Source organism: Seriola aureovittata, chromosome 24 (genome assembly GCF_021018895.1).
Source record: "Seriola aureovittata isolate HTS-2021-v1 ecotype China chromosome 24, ASM2101889v1, whole genome shotgun sequence".
NCBI lineage: Eukaryota > Metazoa > Chordata > Actinopteri > Carangiformes > Carangidae > Seriola > Seriola aureovittata.
In genome coordinates, this window is record NC_079387.1 from 8,751,234 (window position 1) to 8,772,816 (window position 21,583).

The 21,583-nt window shown below is 41.9% G+C and overlaps 1 protein-coding gene across 5 annotated transcripts in view; it reads right to left on the reverse strand.

Moving 5' to 3' along the window:
- Nucleotides 1-21,583, reverse strand: part of mgat5 (alpha-1,6-mannosylglycoprotein 6-beta-N-acetylglucosaminyltransferase) — a 79,878-nt gene that overhangs the window by 16,195 nt on the left and 42,100 nt on the right. For all 5 annotated transcript variants that reach the window (XM_056370301.1, XM_056370299.1, XM_056370297.1 and 2 more), the window contains 4 exons: nucleotides 20,907-21,076; nucleotides 19,847-19,981; nucleotides 14,932-15,065; nucleotides 8,720-8,853 (listed from right to left, as the gene is read on the reverse strand). In XM_056370301.1, the coding sequence (XP_056226276.1) occupies nucleotides 8,720-8,853; nucleotides 14,932-15,065; nucleotides 19,847-19,981; nucleotides 20,907-21,076 (573 nt within the window). The remainder of the gene's footprint in view (nucleotides 1-8,719; nucleotides 8,854-14,931; nucleotides 15,066-19,846; nucleotides 19,982-20,906; nucleotides 21,077-21,583) is intronic.

Consider the following 21,583-nt stretch of genomic DNA (forward strand, 5'->3'; position numbering starts at 1 on the left):
GAGACTTTTATGTTGGAATAAAGGCGACTGTGTTCAACAAGAACATAGCAGCAGGACAGGAATACAGACGTGGAACAACGTGCTAGAGAAGCATGTTTTTAAAAAGGTGCATCGCCACTCTTAGATGCATTGCGGACCGTCTCTGCTTTTCCTCCTTGTAATGATATCATGTCAGCTTCGATTCATAATCCTGTCTCAGCTGTCAGCACACTGTGAAGCAGAAAGGAGTTACGACTTTGTAACTCCAACAGGCGTGAAGACTGATAACATTACAAGACGTTTTCCCCCCTCCGTGTCCTCACACAAGGTGCGTATTCATCTGAAGCGAAGTCTGTCGAATGTATACGTCTCTGAGCATATACAATATGCAGTGTGAAAACAGGAAGCAGAAACACTGCGGCAGCCTTGTACAGGAGCACACACTTTGAGAGTTATAAAATAACTGCTTTAGCTGGAGAGGTTGATTGAAGCAGGAGAGAAGGAGGAGGAGGAGCAGGAGCCGAGTTTTATGACCTTGTAAATCAGAGGGAATTTGTAAACCCTGGCTCAGAAAGGAAACAGGAGAGGCAGTGGCTGCTTTCTGCTGGCAGAGAGGAGGGTTGAGGGATGAGCATCTGGGGAACAAAGCTTACTGGCTGAGAGACGCAACCTCAGACACACAGCGAGGATGAAAAAAGCAAAAAAAAAGGCTAAGATACACTGATAACTCGTGAGTGATGCCACTGACGTGATTTTCTGACAGCTGACTTCAATTCAATTCAATATATTTAATATCCAGCTAATAAAAGCTTTCATTTTCAATCTTTATAAATGAACAATTAACAGCAGCTGTGTGAGGCTGCACTACAGCACAGTGTGGTGCTTTGAGCTAACATGCTCACACTGACAGTGTTAATATGATGATGTTTTTCTGCAGGTGTAAAGTTTACCATGCTAGTTTAGCGCATTAGCATGCTAGCGTTTGCAGATTTGCACAAAACACACACTGACGGTTCGACTTCTTTCAGATCTTCAAATGAAGCTCAATAAGGAAGTTCTCTTCTTTCATGTTCAGCCTTTATTCCTCTATCAGTGAACATCTTTAATATTGTATCTCAAGCTCTTCTATTCTTTCCACTTCCGTAAAAAAAAATACCTACACTCATAATTACAATGCCACCACACTTTCTTTAAATATCACTGCATTGCTGTCACCTCACTGTCTCCACCCTAACCTCCAGGATGTCACAGATGTTGCAGGAGTTGTTTGTACAAGGCCACACCAGGTTAAACTTCATATGTGAGTGTGCAGCAGGTTTTATTATTAAACTTCTCCTCTCTATATGTTGCTATAGGGAGAGAGCTCCGGGGCTGAGAGCAGATGTTGATGTTTCAGCACTTTATGTTGAGAGGTAGCTGCGTCAAGGCGCTGGGGGATGGAGCAGATCAATCTTGCTTTACAGCACATTTCAACTGAAACAATCAAAGTCTCCCTCCGGAGACACCGTGAGACACAAATCTTCCTTGTGTTTGTTTCTTATGTTCTTTCTCTCATATGAACCGAGCAGTATTTTGATGATGCACGTTACGGTACGTTGTCAGTTTTTACTTCAACTTCAACGGAAATAAGTAATGAAATAAAATAGTTTCTGAGTCTACTGCAGTGAATTCAAGAGGGCGAGAGGAGCTTTTGCCTCATTAGCATGTAGACAGGTGCGTTTGGTTCGAGTTACTGGACCCTTAAACTGCCTTCGACATCAAACGCACCTCAGATCGTCTTCCCATCTGAAATTCTTTCCAACTGACGGACTCTGGGGACCCCAAACTGGAAGCTTGTCAGTCTGGACAAAAATAAACTTCACCTTTCCTTCCGGAGGAAAATCTTTTTTCCCACATAACCCACACACACACACACACACACACACACACACACACACACACACACACACACACACACACTGACAAGTAAAAGAGCTCTTTGGGATTACCTGGTTTCCTGCATTGATCGGTCATAAAATGTGAAATTGATGTAGACAAACGCAGTGTCCCTGAGCTAATGTCACTCAAACAATTATAAACTTTTGTGTCTTATTCACAGTGCTGGAGGAAGAAGTTAGTGAAAGCCTCGGATTTAATAAACACCATGCAACGTGCACCATGATTTTCATGTGGTCGACTCATGAACTTGAATGACTCCTTTAAGCTTTTAGCTGTAACTCTTGGGCTTCTTCTTTACCTTATTGATTGAAAGTCAAAGCAGCTCTCACGCACATTTCCAGTTTGGTTTCATTGACTGGTCTCCAGGTTTGATAACTCCTGACTCCAGTTAGCTTTTGCTAAAACCATTAGCCACAGACTTCACATACCTTTTCCAACCTACACTGTGAATGTCTGAATAACGTTTTCAATATGGACAATACCTTACAATAAAATGATTTGTATGTCATTAATTAAAATAGATTCTCCTTTGTTTTCCTGTCTCTTTATTTTTACACGCATTATATACACATGTCTTTGCAGTGACGTCATAATGGTGAGTCCGCAATAATGGCGCTAGTTCATCTTAATCTTAGCATCTTAGGAGGCTGATGCCTTAATGCAGATGTTATATTTTCTTCAGGAAATATGTGTGGTTGACAACATTAGACCTACTGCCTGAATTAATTCCAGTGTGGTCTCTTACCTCTGATGTCTAGCACCACTACAGAAGACACACAGCTGCAGATAAAAATAAACCTAGACTAACAGATGAATTTATGACACGTGCACTTGTAAATTAACATCTTAATGGATGCACTTTAAAACCCAACAGACACTTTGACAGATACTTTGAACCCCCCCCCCCCCGGGGAACACGGGTGGTAAAACAGTATCCCGAAGTGCAGTCAGGAGGTGTTATTTGCTTCAGTGCCCTGCCACACCCCATTAGACATAACAGTCTATAACCTAGTGCAGCTTGGTGGCCAGCCAGAGTATGTATTTGATTGTTAGACAGTGGAGGAGGTGCTGTGTGATTGCTGACAGATTTGAACCCCTGTTGCGTATATGTGAACTGCATAATCACCCAAGGGGTAAAAGGCTGAGCACATATGTGAAGAGCCAGAGTTTAAATCCGGTACAAAAAACAAACAAAAAACAACAAAACCAGCTATAATATTCCTCTCTGTCCTGCAGCAGAGAAACACCTGTAACATCACATGCTTCACTGGGTGCAAGCAGAAGCTTTGCACCTTGTATACACAAGCTAAAGCCACCGAGGGGGATCTGAACACGATTTCCATACATGTGACACACTACCTAGTGAAGCATTCAGTGAGCAAAACAGGTGTCTTAGGGAGGGTCCATACTATTTAAAGCTTAATAATCACAGAGTTTGCCATTGGGTGAGAAAAAGCTCTTGGTCGCTGTGGGGTAAACGTTTCCCTTGCTGAAGCTATTGTGACTCGTTTCTCCGGTTATTATGTTATTGTTCTGCTGCACCCTCGCAGTCCCTCATAAATCTGGATAAGTCACTTATATAGGAGCAAATTCCACGATCATTCTCAGAGGCGGTAAATCCGTTAATGTTCAAAGCCGTTGTCCTCCTTTCGCTCAATAAAAAAATCAAAGCACAACACGGCACATTTATCAGGCCGTTCTGAATGGAGGCAAGGTCACCGTGTGTCCGTGTCTAATCAACCAAAAATATTCAGCTCATCTTGTTCATCTGTGCCTCGGGTGAGATTTTTAATATTGTTTATACTTTAAAAAACATTTTTTGCTGCTTTCAAATATTTCTCTCAAACTGACAGTTGAACTGCTTTCTATTCGTCTCTGATTTAATCTGCTTTAAATAATCATACTTCACCTGACACTTCAAATCCTTTCAGGGGGCCAGACCTTCAGCCGTGAAACAAAACTTTCAGTCAACACTTCAACTTGCATCTTCTTTCAGTTTATAGTCTATTCCAAGCCTTACACCGCAATTGGCCGATCAAACTCAAGATATCACCTACACGACTGACATTTCAACTGCTTTCAGTGAAGTTTAATTTAATCTAATCTTATTTTAACATTTCAAATGTTTTCTAGTTGAAATAAACCACGAGTGAACGGAGCAACGTGATATTTAACACAACAGATCTGAGCTGTAAAGGTAAAGTGGTAACAAACAGCTCCTTCAGGAAACGTCTCAGGTCTAATCCAATAAAACATCTGTGACAGAAGAGGTCGATTTCATAACCACAAAAACATTTCCCACTCTAACCCGGCTGCTTCCGCAAATGTCAAATTCAAGTTTCTACACCGGCACTCACGCTAGTTTAAAGGCACAGGGGATTGCTTCACCGGGTCAGACGAGCACAGTAAAAACTAAAAGGCGGTTTAATGTTCAACCCGGCTCGGTTATCCATCATGAAAGGGGGATGAAACACACTGTTGTCTGTCTATGAGCCTGCGAGGGTGAGAGTGTGGGATTGTTGCCCTTCCTGCTCTGCATATGCCAGCTCTGTGTGTGTGTGTGTGTGTGTGTGTGTGTGTGTGTGTGTGTGTGTGTGTGTGTGTGTGTGTGTGTGTGTGTGTGTGTGTCTCTGTCAGCCCGGTGTGATCTGTCTTTCTTCACCACGTCCTCTGATCTGCTGCCAAGGGCCTGCAGCTCTCCCTCTCTGTACGTCCCACTCGTTCTCACCTTTATCCGTGCCCCCCCCCCCCCCCCCGCCTCATCAAATCCTTTTTTCTAACGGGGACGACTCGACCGATTCTATCTGCATGTGGCACGATGATGAAGTGAGTCCAGGTAAAAAGCCATTATGCCTTAGTGGTGATTAAATCTTTACCACTTAGAAGGGAACATATATTATAAACACGTAAACACTAACTAGAAAAAGGAGACAGGTAGCCACTGAGACGGCTCCTTTTTCCTCTGCCTTTCCACTCCCTCCGACTGGGTTGCTATGGAAACGGTTCCCTCAGAGGTGGTCCGGCTATTTTATTTTGGGTCTCCCCATCAACACTGCCTCCTCAACAACAAAAAATAACCACCCGTCTCTTTAATCCCCAGGATGTCGCTCAGTCTGTTGCCGTCGTCGCTCGTCCGACCGGCTCCAGTTTAAATTTAAACAGAAATTTATTCACTACAGTCGATCACAGGTTTGTTAGGCGTTTGTTTTATCTAATGACTTTCAGCTACAAACATCAGAAGTGACACAATAAAATAATATGCGGTAAAATGGCTTGAATTTCTGATTCCTACACTTTTGCTTCAGTAACCTTGTGTTATTTCAGGCCCTGCAGCGGTCAGAGCCACCCTCCTCTGTGCTGCCCAAAAATCTGCACACTGTTAATTAGCTCAGTAATTTATTATTGCGAAATTTCAGCCAGATATCAAGTAATAATTTTTTTCATGAGACTGGCTGGAACTGCTGACGGTAATGTCCAAATCGGGTGTCGGACAACACCTGCTGCATGTCGTCTCCTGAGAAGGTTTTAATCCAGATGCACAACTTTAATCCGTTTGGTTTTCAAAGATATTTGAAATTAGCTTCATGTAACCACAAACAACTACACACACATGCTGGGGATGTGCAACACCAAAACTAACGAGCTTTGCGAAATGTTCTTGTTGGCAAAGGAGACTGTTTTTGTTCTTATGAAACTGAGAAACTCATGCACACTGCAAAGCATCTGGTGTGCATCGCGTTTTCTTTCCCTTTTCACTTTCAGTCGCACGAGTGTTTATAAAAATGTGAAATGAACACAAAGAAGCTTTGAAGAATGACTGTGAATGAGAAGCGAACGTGTGTGTGTGTGTGTGTGTGTGTGTGTGTGTGTGGGGATGATTACTCAGTCTGCTTCACACTCTGGTTCACGTCGTACACCTGTAGGACAAGTGTGACCTGAGCACATTTGCACATTGATCAGACAGAGAGAGTCTTTCATTAGGCTGCATTTTACATGAAGACTATTAATTGCCTGACCCACATTAACCTGTCAAAATGAAAAGCTGGCGAAGGAGACATCATCTGGCGAAAGAACACGTCTGTAAAGCAGCTGGCTCAGGCGCTCGAACGCGTCTCGTTTTCTTTACACATTTCCAGTTTCGTTGGAAATACCATTTCCATTTCGTATTTTTCTAATCCACATGATCTTCTCCAGCTTTTCTTATCTCGAGCAAAGTTTATCTTTAATTTGTTTTATGATTCCCACGAAGCAAAGTCCTACATGTGAAATCATAAACATCGCTATTGGGGATGTTGTAAAAAGAAGCGTGGCACCAGTTAACGTGCCGCGTGAAAGGAAATGTTTACAAAGGATGTGAAAGGAGAAGCAGGACTGCAGCATTTCCTGTTCAGTTAAATCAACATTAGATTGGTGTCGATCGGCGGTTAAAAAGCATTTATTCTCCATTATTTCAGTCCGAATTATTTATTGTTAGTTGATAATTAATTTTCCTTAAGTTTTAAATATTCAAATCTACTGTGAAGATCAATGAAGAAAGGAAAGACCTAAATATGGGTTTGTAATAATAATGGTGGATGGAAGATTTTATAGGTGATAAATACACCTGGATTTAATTTTTCAGTGTTGTCAGGGCTAAAAAGAGACTTGGTTCTATCGCTGCATTTAAAAAAATAAAAACTGCACCTTCCACAAGTGTTAGTTAGTGAGTCTTTAGATAATTAATCTCATGACCCGAATATAACTCCACTGTGAATTTTACCTTCAGAAATGATTTCCTTAGAGTAAGTCCCGCTTTCTATTTCAAATAGTGGGTATATCATTTCTAAAATGAAACCTCTCAAGTGCAGAGAAAGAGATCGAAGGACGGTGTGATTTAAAAAAAAAAAAAAAAAGGAGGAAGGGAGGGAAAACGGAGTAAAGGCAGGCAGCTCGTTATCACTCTGCCCCAAAATGGCCCTTTAATTAAAAGCAGGAGGTAATGAACACGCCTGGGAGTCTGATTAGCAGCTAATGCCGCTCGCTGTGAGTTGATGGGCTCCCCGGTCTGCCCTTTTAAAGCTACACTGAATGGCACACTACTGCGTATGTTCTGACTCCAGAGGCTGCAAACCACAGCAGCACAGCAGCTACCTCCGGATTAAAGAAAAAGTATAACACCATCGGGATTTCAGAGCTTTTACGACGTGGCTTTGAAATTCAAACTGTAAGAGTTTTCGCTAATGAATATATTTTAGGTTAGGTACATTTGAACTGTGTTTTCCGGTGATATTTTCCAGCTTGGATTCGAATTGGTATTTTCCAAACACTGCACTTCCTGGTTCTGGCTCGCTTTACTGGAGGGAGGAGTTCACGCTTGGAGCTGCCAACTACAAGCAGAGTGGGCAGTTCTGCTGGTGCAGATGGGAGTTAAGTGTCTGGATCAAGGGCACTTAAACATTATGTTTGGATGAATGTTTATTTGTTCACACATATGCCCGTTTTTCTCCCCTCACACAGGTAACCATAGCAGAAATCAAGGCTTTTTACTACTTTAACTTCAAACATATCACATGTGTTATTTTCAGGATTATTCTGCAGGGTTTGGAAAATAGCCCGGGTGGTACTTAGCAGGGGCCGCACGGTGGAGGGTGTGGAGGAGCTCAACTTATTTGAAAATACTGAAATTTCATTGCTGAAAAACTAAACTAAAAAGTAAGACATAAATGGTTGAAATGATCAGCTAAAAGTGATCATAAATAAACAGTTCAGTATCTTAAAGTAATGGATAAAGGCTGAAACATGCAGCTTCAAGTGACAGTCGTACGAATGCAGTTGAACAAACCGACTAAAAATGTGTTAAATTGCATGAAAACATGAACGGTTTATATAATTAAAAGTATTAAATGACATCAAGTCTGAAATAAACTGCACCTGCTGAGTGTTTCATGATGATTTATGACCCATCTTGTGCAAATAATGTTATTACTACGAGCCATTGTGTAAGGACATGAAGTCAATGAGTTGGTTAAGTTAGATTAAGCATAGAGGAACAAACCATGATTGACTGATGGGATATAACAGTTTAACGTCATTAGTCAATTGAGGCTTATTAATTAATCCTCCATATGCTCATCTTCATCTTAGAAGACATCCACACTGCAGGCGTGTGACGTGAAAACAATTCACGTTTGTAGCCGTTATTATCATCGCGCCGAGTTACTCTGTCAGACATCTAAAAAGGGAGTCAGCTGGATCTGGAACGACCCGCTATGAAACATACATGGTGTCGGCTGAAAGCTCATCAAGGCGCGGGCAGTAATCCAACCATCCACGGGCATGCCAAACAATGTGCAAATCTCTCCGAGTCTCTAAGTCGTTTTTTGTCTCGGATACAGTAATCCCCTGGTCTCTGTGCCGCAGTGCGAGCATGCATTTGAATATATTAAAAACTCAGCGGAGAAAGCGATAAGCTGAATTTGAGCTACTAAACCAGACTATTATTAAGTTTCATGTGAAAGTTTTTACCCAAGGTTGTTCAAAGAGTTTCACTGCAGAGCTCTCAGTAGGTCTAAAAATGGGTTATCCTTTGGTGTGCTGCAGCTCTTTGGCACCTCACCTTCATCTTCACATATATATATCTGTGTACATTTGTGTATGTCACAACATACAAGTCTTAAAAAGGGTTTGAATCCGTGTGAATGTGTCTATGTGGTGGTTAAAAAACACAGTGTACAGATAACAAAGAAGCTTTTTTCCAAGAATACTCTCAGTGAGTGTCGGTAATATCGTAAAATGTGTGCGAGTAGAGTAAGGATCACCGTACCTTCCAGAAGTTGTCGACCTTGCCGTAGACTAGCGACTGGTTCTGTCTCTTGATGTCGTCTATGTGCTTGATGTCGCTGGCGTTGAGGTGCTGCTCCACGACGAAGCCCAGGAAACTGTTATCTGGGGTGTGAGCTGTAACACATAAAAAGCATACGGAAATAAATATACATTTTTGTATGTGTGTGTGTCTCATAATAAAGAATAAAGCAACAAATGAGTTCTGGCGTAGTTAGCCACCTCTTAATCACTGAGGCAGAAACAAAAAATAAATCTTACATTACATTACATTTACTCCCTTGTAAGTCGCTTTTATCCAAAGCGCCTTACAAATGAGGGACAGCTCGCTAAAGGCTTCAGTGCAGTAGGACACCTTGAAGTAAATGCTAAGTACTAAATCTGTTGAATAAGGCAAAGTGCGAGGAGATCAGGTGGAGAAGCGCACGGTGAGTGTGTTTGTGCTATTCACACAGTTAAATAAAACCCATTTCAGCCTCTCAGAGAGAAAGACAGAGACACATTTGCACAACACAACTCGACAACCACTCTGGGTTTTTTTTTTTTGTTCCCCTCTGTTCCTTATTGCCCAGTGATGACTGGTTACTATGGGAACCACGAGATGAGCAGGTCAAGTGTGGAGCCCGGAGCTGGCAGTGCTTTCCCCTCGCCGCCATCTGCCTTGTACAACAAATGTGAGGACAAGGATATGGAGCGCGGACTGAGAAGAGTCAATCAAACATTAATAAAGCTTAATAATATAATTAAAAATCAAATTCACGCAGGGTCGAAAAGCAGACCTCACTATGACCCCCTCTAAGTGAATGACCCGGGCGGAGAGGGAGGGTGTTGGTTGTGGTTTGTGTCGGAGCCCCGCGGGAGCTGCTGCGGTTGGACATCGCTTTTTTTTTTTACCACGACGCTCTTACTACGGAGGCAAATTAAGGTCAGCGAGTCGAGGGAGATCTCAGAGCTCGCTCCAGTGGAGTAAATAAAAAATTTTACTGGGATAATTTCAGCAAAGAATCTCAACACCACGGCCGCAAATTCACATTTATACAGATTCGGATTCAGCTACTGCAAAACGCCCTCTGTGTTACAAAACAGGAAGCATCGTGACATTTCACACATGACGACAGAAATGCAGCAGATAACAGCGCAGACAATGACGTACTGTTAAAGTTCAACTATGTCACAGTAGTTTCACAAACAAGGTGGAAGTGTGTTTGTCTGGGAGTTGGCTGGAATGTGACATTTTCTCCCACTCGACAAAAAGCCAAAGTTTGCCAAAGCTCACACACTGGCTCTGACTCAATATCTTTAGGAACACACATAAAAATGAAAAAAGAAAAGAAGCAGAGAGCAATAGACATGTTATGCAGAGTAAATGAGCCCAGCGCCAGACCAAGCAATTACTGAACAAAAATGAGCTGTTGCATTTTTCTCCTAACGACTGGAAAGGGCACGAACAGAAGTCTCTGTATAACACCCTGTAACGATTATAATTCATATCACAATTATAATACATTTGTGCAACGTTGAAAGTAAAATATAATTTCCAGTTGACTTGTGCACATGATTACATGTCTCAATTTGTGTGTTTTAAGATCTATTGTATTCAAATCCTGTTCCTTCTTTGCACTTACAATGCACAGAAGAACCTTTCAGTCACTGCTGTGTGTGTGTGTGTGTGTGTGTGTGTGTGTGTGTGTGTGTGTGTGTGTGAGAGAGAGAGAGCACAGGAGTGTGTGGGAGTAGATGTTATAAAGGTCTAGCTGAGGTGACAGTGTGGGCGGCAACTGTTTCCAAAATACCTGGAGTGTCTATGTAATGCCGGGTGATTAAACAATAATATTAATAAGAACAGTATAAATAGCACAATAACACTTCTTTCAACAAGCGCACTCACCAGAAATCCATTAAAAACTGAGGGAATAATGTTTGATTTTACCCACAATGATCAGTCTGTGAAAACACTTTTAAATTTTTAGGCTACGTTTCAAACCGGAGGTGTCAAGTTTGAAAAGATGTTGTTTACCAGGAAGGGAGTTGCATTATGGGATATGCACTGTTCCTAAAGACTAAAAGTCTTGGATATATTTTGGATATCTCTGCCTCTGTCACGCAAGTTAAAGTGGCTGATCTGGGGAGTGACAAGAAAGAACAATCGACCAAGTCTAAATTTGATATTAACTAATTGTCTTCACCTCAATTAGCACCAATTAAAGGATGATATAATTGGTTACTTTAAGTTAAGTGTGTTTCTAATGGCAAACAGGCGGAGATGGTCCAGGGCACTGGGAGGAGGCGGCACTAACACTCATCTTGCAAACTAACTGTGTAAACAGGACGAGCCGTTAATTAGTGTTCGGCCCTCATGCAATTTGGCAACAGATGCCTCCTTTCCCACTAGAGCCGCCACTCAAAAAGTCACTCAACTTGCCACAGCTTGATTCGCTATTAGCTAACAAACAGCCGGGGGAGGAGGGCGTTGCTGCAGAGGCAGCTGGTTTGTTGCTCTTCATAAACTTGCAAGTGCATGGAACAAATTTGCTTTGCGAGGAAGCCCGGGTTCACTCTTGTCTGATTGGGAGTCAATATTGGTACAACCCGGTCAAGCTGAGCGGAGGAACGGGGTGTAGAAATGTCGGCAATAATCTTAAAGGCAGGATAATCTTCTCTGACAGGGCGAGAGAGGCTGTGCAGGGGCTTCTGTTGTGCTCGTTAAAGCAGCAGGTAAGTCTCACTAAGTCAGTGGTAGAAACAGACTACACTACACCATCACACAATGGTACCTGCAGAAGAAAATGCAGCAGACAAATATAATCCTGAGCCCAAAAACTAAGGATTATGTGATTAAAGTTGAGAAAGCAGATTCATTTTTACAAGAAACTAACTTCTGTGGTGCTGGACGGAGGGAAAATAAAATAAATAAAAGATTTCAAACTGCCAAGATGCACCATCAGCACTAAAATCTCCAGTGCTTTGAAAACTCTACATCAAAGACTTCTACAACTTGTCTGAATGAGCCTGAAGGGTGAAAATAAATCAGATACACCTGAAACGCTTTCACGCAAGAAAAACTTTTGAGATTTTAACTGACGGGGTTTTTCAGAGAAGAAGAACTGAAACTTGAACACTGCCAACGGCAGAAACAATAAGTGCATTTAATCTGTAAGTAATTCACTCTAATCAGTAGCTATTTTCATCTCTTTAGTTATTGGAATATAAACGTTACCACCTGCCAAAGAACTAATGATTAATGATGTGTGTCTATTGCGACGCCTTGACCTTTAGGTTCAATTCAGCAGCAACAGCTTTGTCCTTTTTAAAGAATACTTCAACATTAAAATGTAAAGTCTGCTTTCTTTCCAAGAGTAATACCATTCTTATTTAGAGTAACTCTGTCAACCCCTGTTCAGATTTCATCATAATTTGCATGATATATTTGCATGGAAATCAAGACATAAAGTGTGTGTAGTAAAACGTATATATTTGTGCTTTGGACGGCGTAGAGAAGTCGTGCCGGAGAAACAAAGTCAAAGAACACAACGCCAGTCTATTGATTCCACACAGATGAAAAACTAAAAGCCTTAAGTGAGTGGGTGTGCTAGCGACATTATCAATCAAAGCTTTCCAGGCGCTATCAGCCTGGCAGATCTCAGAGTCAATTACGTAGCTGGCAGGGCTTCAAAGATAAATATTATCTGCTGCTATGTTCGACCTCTGATCAGTATTAATCATCGGTTTCCTAGGGGATTAACATCCAGCCGCAGGGACACACATGCAATAAAAAGAAAAGGGATATAAGCAGACATATGGAAGTGATTGCTACTGTACGTTTTTACTGATGAACCTGATAGGCTGCGAACACAGACTGCGGTGCATTTACAAGTAACAAGACTATTGTTGACTTTCTGCAGCAACCTGACGTCTTAAAAGGAGTAAAATGGGAGTCTTAGTTTTGGCAACAGCTTGTTAGCTCAATGATGGAATTACCACTTGGTGTTGTGTTGTTAATAAAGTTAGTCTGTTAAGGCTCAGTGTCTGAACATGTGCTATGTAAATTTCTCCATGGATTGAGTTTTGATACCTTCACAGTATTAATACTGAACCTGGACCTCACTCTCTACAATATGAGACCTTTAAGAGAGACAAGATTAGCAGAGCTGATTTCTTGCTCATGTACTAGATATGCTTCTTTATATATCTTCAGACAACAGTGCAGAGGCTTTAAAAGAAGGATCATTATTCATAATCATCGTTGTTTCCAAAATAATTAGATGAAGTCTGGATCTCTTTGTAGTCGGTAAAGCTCAGTTCAGGTTTATATCCTAAATCAAGAAGTCCTTTGTAACATGCTAATGAAGTGTATACAAAACAAATTCAACTCATGAGACTTGAATGTCTACATGTCACGCTGACCTACAGAGAAAGGTTAACTACATTATATTTCCAGCCTCTCCTGATTATATATGACTTGTGCTGGGAAACGGAGCCAACAAAACTAAGACACACAGCCCATTCAAACACAAATTGTACACTAGAAAACACTCGCCGCTATCCCGACTCTGAAATAGATTAATGAGGTCAATTTGGCCTTGTCTTGTCTTATTGGCCAGAGGCCACAAACTCCCAATTCCCCCCACCAATGATTTATGAGTCACTGCCTAATCGTAACAAATGGACCAAACCAAATCTAGAAAAAAAAATCACCTACTGGAACCTGATTTGTCTATTGTTACATCTACATTCAATAGGTGGGTTGAAACCTGGGAACACAAATATAACATTTTATTTTTTATAAGCTTTGAGGAAGTAAAGATGAAGTTTTAATTGTGTTTAACTTCTAACTAGATCATCACACCACACTGTATTTTCCAATAATATAAAAACACTAAATGTTTTTCTTCTGATCGTGCTTTTCAGAACCAGATTAGTGGGGAGAGAAACTGAATATAGGAGTTAACATCCTGACACCATCACTTAAAACATAAACTCCACCCACTGTAAACCCAAGCTGACAGAAACACCTGCTCAGAAATACACGCTTCTACTTCCGTGTGCAAATATTACTTGGTGCCAGGACTGAAACCTCAGATAGCTACGTCAACACCCTTGGATTTGTTAATGTAATAAGCTGTTTGCATTGCATGGTGCACAAATTCTTTAGCCTCAGGACGAGGTGTTGTGCAGCACAATGCAGAGAGAAGGGGGGGGGGGGATGTCTGTCTCGTCTCTCGTGCCTGGAGTGATGCCATTCTATGGTTTTAACACTCGGCCAAACCACTGTGCACTTGTTTCACCAGCGATATCATCTAACCTAGCGACTCTTAACTGGATTTTGTGCAAAAGCCCCAGTGTGTTATGAGAGAGACATACCCTATTGAGAGGACAAAGAGCCTATTCAGGTACGGTGGTATTCTGGATAGCTCCTGGCCTCACCTCACAAACAGGGACCATAGGAGTAACATTTCACTTTCTCTTAGCCATGGGGAAAAGGTCAACATCCCTGGGGGAGAGCTGGCTCCCCCCCCCCCCTCTCCTCTGCTGCACCGCCGCCACTCATCCACCACAGCGAACGTGCTTGACTCCAGTTACAGAGTGATCTCACAGTAGGAGTCATGCACACACAGAGAGCAGTAAAACCCCTACGTCCTACATTCATAATCACAGCAAAATGGAGAGCTGAGCATCTGACCTCTTACTTCTCCTTTAATCTGCTCGATGATATTCCATTAGCCAGCGCCGCGCTGGATTTTCAGTCTTATAGCTGCCTCTTTTCCAACCAAAACATCTCATTCAAAACCCGACTGGGACTGCGGACGTAGGAGATAATAAACATATAAACTAATTTACAGTGCAAGTAGCTGTGTCTGGCAACTTGACCTTATGTAAACAACAGAGGGGAGGACTTTTGTGTGAGAGTTATGCAAAGCACAACCAGCACAGCACAACCTGCTTGAAGAACTTGGACGGATGAGGCATCTTTTTCCAATTACAACATTTAGTCAGTTCGCTCAGAGGACTCTTAAACTAGAAAAGTTGGATGCAAGATGCTTTTCATTAGAAAAACTAGTGGTAAACAGTTTTTTAAATCCTGCAGAATTGCACCACAGGGCTTGTTTTTTTTTCTTCTTTCTTCTTCTTCTTCTTCTTTAAACTGACAGAAGCACTTCTTGGTTTACAGTGTGTGTTGACATCCTGCTGACTTACGGAACATGGTGTTGAACTGCTGTGGGTTGAGGTTCCACTTCCCCCAGGGCGTCTTGTGGCCCTTGGACTGGGCGTAGTGGGCGTGATTGAACTCCGGCTCCGTCCCGAATGAATCCAGCACCCGCAGCATGCACCTACGACGCCGCGGAGACAAAACAAAAAGTGTTAATGCTACAGACCAGAAGCAGATTGTTTCGGTTAAGTTCCCTCTTAATGAAACCCAGAAACACTTCTACAAACCATCTCTATACAAATAGAGTCAGTGTTATTATGTCGTGTGCTGGAGGACAAACTCTTCACACCTTACACATGTAATTACAGTTATCTTCACAGAAATCAAAGAAATAAGACTACAGTTAATTAACCTAGAAAATGAACTGTTGTGTTTGGCTCACTCTACCAAATGTAATCTAGCACAGACTCACATTGATCCCAGGTATATAACTCACCCTGGCTTAAAAATCAAGACAAGAAATAAACTTATTTTTTATTTGAGTTGCTGGATCTCACAGTTAAACGTGACATTCACAGGTGTTTTAATGATGCAGAAAATGTGTTATCTGTATTAATTTGTCCAGCTGAGGTTTGGTAACTTTCCACTACATCTGGAAATCTGGGAATCTGGGAATATGTCGCTGTTAGTCTGTTTTTCTATTCTATTTTTGTTCCGTGTGAAATATGTTGATTCGGAAACCATCTTCAGACCGGTTCACATACAGCAAATTATTTGTTTTCCTTTGTAATTTGAATGGCAACCGGCCAAAGGTTTTATTTATACGTGGGATAAAGTAGCAAAGAGCGAGTAGCTATATGAGAAATAAAAGTCAGATTCATTTTTCCCCACAGATGATGTTACATGACTCACAGCTGGAGCACTTCTGGGGCTTGGATCGGCATGAAACTCCCCAAGTTAGATCGCCAGTATAAAATATTAACGACTGTGTGAGAAAATGTCTGGTTCTTTGATAACAGTGCGCAGAGATTGACCGTTCCAGTATTTAGACCCATCCGGCAAAATTACAGACAATTTTCATTTGGAAAAAGAATTGTTGAAATAATTGAAACTAGTGGTCATAACCTAAATTTAAAAGAAATGTTGAATTCAGTGCATCATATTAACATTTTAAATAATGTCCGAAAGGCTCCACTGTCAGCCGGAGCGCTAGAGAAAAGCCGCCCTGTGTCTGATTCAAAAGGTCACAGCGCAGGATTAATTAGGAGAGGGGATGGTGTATATTCTGAGAACCACACACAACAGACTGACCTTTAATTCCACGCTCCGCAATCACCGTCTCACTCATTGTTACCCGCTTCTGTTTCCCAGCTGCTGCTTTGGCTATGTCTTCTCTGCTCTGTCCCTGGCTATCTTCATTTTTTTTTGATTAGGAAAACAAAGGGCCAGTGAAAGGAACCTAATTTCTACCTGTTGCCGCAAACTACTTGAGCAATTCATCACGTTTTTTCTCCCTGATCTGTTTCTACTACGAATGTGTTCCGTCTCCTTGACAGCTCGTCTCAACGGCAACAAAATCCTGAGAGGATGACCGTGTTTTATTGGGTATCTCGCCCAAGAGGAGAATTTCCTTGCGGGTAAATAAAGTTAAATGATTCCCACTTTGGGTCGAGGTAGAATAATCTGCATTAATCATACTGATAAGACGAAGCCAGGTGTAAACAGACACGGATGCCGAGCATACACACTCACACAGAGACATCTGCACCTAAAAAATCCTCCCTCTCTCTCTCTTGGTGAATGTCTCTCCGCCCAGGCAGATGCTGTGCAGCTGGCTGTGTGAACTGTGAAAGGCCCTGGGAGAGTGCAGAGCTAGGAAACACACTCACCATGAGGAAACTTTAGACCGAGAGCCGAACAACAACAACAACATGCCCACATGCCATCTCCACTCCGCTCCGGGGAAAAACAACTCTCCTCTGTCCCCGGTAGATACAGTATATCCTCAACAGATGGGGAAATGGCGCCGGAGCCGTTACACGATGTAAGTATGGCTGCCGTGCCACCGGTGAGTTGACAGTGGGCATGATAATGTGGCAGGAGTCGAGGTTGTTCAGCTCAACAAGTATGCACTTAGTAACACTTGCTGCAATATTGCAATCGAGCAGGGCTGAGTGGGGATGCTGCTTTCAAAGTAACAGCGCAATTTCGCCGTAATGTAATCCTTCTGAAGTGATCCCAAATGGATAATGTATGACAACGGCTATCGCCAATGACAGGTTTCTCTCCTGGCCCAATTATCTCCCACATGAAATCAGCAATAAATAAAGCGGTCCCGCGTGAGTCATTAGAGAACAGATGGAAAATTTGTCTTGTATGAATCTATCTGAGGGTCTATTACATGTCTGCACGGCCCCCGAGGCTTTGGCACAACACCTGGATGAAAACAGGCATTTGAGTTAATGGCCTGTCCTATAACAGCATTAGGCTGAACTACTGCCCAACATCAGGATTTGGTTATAAAATACTTGCAGCTGGGAAAAATATAATGTAATGTCATTATCTTACTGGAACTGTCATCTGGCTAACGACGTTGGATCATTTTAGTTTACTTTTGGATTACACCGGCTTCTCGTGAACCATAAATATTCCCTTTTAGCCACAGTGTTTTCTACTTAACCAGAATTATGCTGTTTTATTAAGCAATAAATTAACACGTATGACACTTTTGAAAAGCTCACAAGCTTTGCTTCTTTTGAGTCGTCTGATCAGCTGACTCTTTGCTAAACCCGAACAGCAACTGTCCAATCATAGCTTAGCACTGTAGCTAGAGACAGCAAACCTGTCTAATTTTGGATTTTCCGTGTATTAAGCAGAGCATATGGGACTGCAGTGAGAGTGATATATTAAGATCTTTAGAGAACCACAAGAACATGTGCTTTAATTAGCTATGTTACTTTATTATAATGTGGTGTTAAAGGTTATGTCAGATTAAAGGTTACTTATTTAGGATTTGAACGTTGTGAACTTTCCTTCAATACTTTACTATTATAAGTCGCTGCCCTGCAACACAAGAAGAAAGCGGATTCCTTATTCTCATGTCTTCTAGATGTTTCATCAGCTGGCGGGGATGCTGGGACGTGTAGTTTTAGCCTCAGTCTTTATTGCATCATTACACAGCTCTGAGTTAGTAACGTTTCTCCTTTTCATACGAGTCGTGAGCTTTTTCAAGCAAGGAGTTAATCTGACGGTCGCTGCTTTTTCATCTTCTTCTGCCTTCTAATTCAGTTAAAGACCCACTCTTTTATCAATGTAAACCATATGTGCTGTTCTATAATGGCATAGCAACAATAAGTACAAGGGGGGGGGGCTTTGCGAAGGATCGATGATAACACATTCCTGACAAAACTATCTAAAAAATACTCACGCAACTGCCAAAGGAAGATGTTGTCTTGACAGCGCCACAGACACCTCAACAACACTGACACTGTGAATAAACTAAAGTTTATACCCACATTACACACACAGGCTGCACACGCAGACAGTGTTGTGTCAAAACAAAAGTTCTTGGCAAAAGAAAGTGAGGAAGTGACAGCTCGTCTGGGGATGACGAGACAAAAATGATGGAAACTTGTGGGGCCTCATATAGCTGATGATTAACCAGTCCTTCTCCAGTTTTCATTTCTCCATTATTGTCTCCAGCACCAAAGGCTGAACCGGTACACGCTGACACATTTTCTGCAGCCGTGCTGATGCAGATGAAAGTGCAATGTCCGATTAAGTTACTGCATGAAAGGATTAAATGAAATAGAACAACAGGGCAGCAGTGGCTCTACTTTTCCACCCGGGAAAACAATAGCTCAGAGTATTCCCATTCTTCCACAGTGGCATAAAACACAGTGATACAGTACCGCAAGACAGATAGCCAGAATACTGTGGCAATAAACAAACACATTAATCACACAGAGGCCTGACAGGCTTGGTTTGTTTTTCCCCGAACACAAAAAATCAACCAGAATAAATGAAACAATAATGACATAGGTTATTGTTTGCAAGAATTTGGGGTGTGATATGCAAACAAATCTGGCAGTTACTGCCCACAGGGTGTCTCCCTGCCTGTCCTGAATGATTAATAAGGTCAGGAGAAAAATATAGACAGTTTCAAAAAGGGTTTCTAAGGCCTCAAAGGCAAGACTTGTAATTCCCCCCTTTACTGGAGACGGCAAAATAAAAGACACACAAGGTTACGTGATTCAGGGAAAAGAAGAAAGAACAGAAAAATAGCTCCAACCAAAAATCTAAGTCTTCTTTCACAAAGCTCCTAGAAAGTGTGCAGTGACATGAAGTGCTCTGACATAAGTGTTCAATAACAGTAGGAGAAATAATTCAGGAAACAGCATCTGGACCTTACATTATGCCCCAGGCTGAATCAATTTCCTCAGGGTACAAAGGAAGCGGATGCAGTTTAAGGTGTTATGTCGCTCACAAACAAAACCTGGTGACAAGCAGGAGGAACCAGCGGGGCCATTAGTGCCCCAGACTTATTGTTCCTTCTCCTTTCCTGTCAGTCGGAACCGATGAGAGCCTTTTCAAAACAAACGGGGAAGGCCTCATCCACAGTCCTCAGAGGAGCAATCGTAGACTGAATAGACTCGGTTTGGTGAAGACATCACAAACAACAGACGCTCCTTCAGCCTTTTGGGAATTTGTGGTAATGTAAGAGAAGAAAATAGACTCATTGTCTCCACCAAGCGCCAGACAAGCCTCAACCCAATGCCTACGTAAGAGAAACCGTCAAACCGCAGTTGGCAGCTGCAGCGCAGGGTTAAAGAACTGTACTAACGATTGAATGCACCGAGCGGCCGACATGATGATATGGCGAAAAGTGAGAATACAAACAAAACGTTACGCTGCAAGTGGTTTTGTCTCATAACAAGTGAACTGAATAAGAAATGTACTCACTGGTAGTGGACCCAGGAAGGTCCCAGTGTCTTCTTGAACTGGGTGAGACCCACGATGTCAATGTAGATGAGCTCAACCACCTTATCACCCTGAGTCGGGCAACTGGACTTGTTCCCCATAACCTTGCGCATGATCCTGGGGAGAACATTTTGGATTTAAAATCAATTTTAAAATATAAAAACATTTGACATGTCTAATATATTCAATTGGTTTTTACTTGTCATCTTTGGAAATATAACTAAGAGAGGTCTTTTAGACTTATTTTTGGATATAAATATTTTAAATTAAATAGCGCTTTTCTGACTAAGTCTGATGGCAAACAAAGTCAAGCGGTATTGTCTTTGTTTTATCTGGTTTTTAAGACACATACAGGTTTAGAACAGATAACTAATCAGCACGCAAAGCTCTGCTAAAGAACTGGACTGAACATCTTTTAACAGCATATGTGTTCATGATATTTGTTGATATCAAATAAACCTCAGCAATGACATATTTGTGCCTCAATACACTGAGATACTTTGTTTTGTCTGTAACTAAGTCTGAGTTTGAAAAAAGGACAGGACTCTCTGTACCTGGAAAAACCACCAATAAACATTAAACAAAGAACACAGCAGCTACATTTGCTTACCCTCAGTCAAATAACCTCAAACAAATACTGTTGTTACGTTTCTCAGACAAAAGAAAAGGTTTTTCACATTTGAATTATACAACAACAGTGCAGTGAGAATGATGTAAAACAGCAGAGTGGAATGAAGCACTGTATCTGACCTTAGGCAGAAGTACATCTGGATACACAACAATCATTATTGAGATTGGCTCAGGCTGTGTTTGGATTATAAAGAGCAGAGACGCTACAAAGACCAGTTAAGCTTTTATTATATTGGCTGTTTATCCACCTTTGCCATGTCTGTGGTCAGGGGCGTAATTTCCACTGGGACACAAAGTCCTGTTACTGCCCCCTTCATTTTTATGTTTTCAGGCTGCTTTTCTTTATAAAGTCTCTGCACACTGCACCCGCAGTAAAGCACATTGCAGTGCAGAGAGCGTGTGCGGTACTCACTCTTTGAGCTCAGCCAGGGAGGCCGAGATGCGAACGTCGTGGCCCAGCAGGTACAGCGTGGTGATGAGATCACTCCACTGGACCAGCTCGCCCAACGGGCCACCGCTGAAGGCGTTCTCTGCTATCTTGAAGCCCGACTCCTTGGTCAGCAGACCCAAGTGAACCAGGATCTGACAGAGGGGGGGGGGGGGGAGTATGTAAAGTAAGAAAAATAACTGACACTTCTCTCACTTTTAAATCTTAATTTCTTGTCTTGTTTTTTTGGGGTGTTTTTGGCGCTAGCTTGAAACAGTTACAGTTAGAAATGTGGGTTGTCAGAAAGCAGTTTCACTTTTTTCCTCTGCACACAATGAAGCTAAAACACGAACATGGTCATACACATGCCGGACGGTTTTCAGTTGTGTGAGGGAACAAAATGTGCTACAGCAGGAACAGGAAGTAATAACCGGCTTTGTTTGAAGTGACCAGTGCATTTTCTTGCTGTTGACAGCCAGCCCCGGTCCCAGAGCACACCAGTACAAGGATTACTATGTGAGGATTAACATCCAAAAGAGTTTAGCAGCTGAAATAAAGAACTGGCTTTCAAAGTATCAGGAGAAAAACACTGTTTAATTATAGACTGTGTAGATTCAATTGAGAAACAAAGAAGAAGGGAAGTTAATATACCATAGATATAT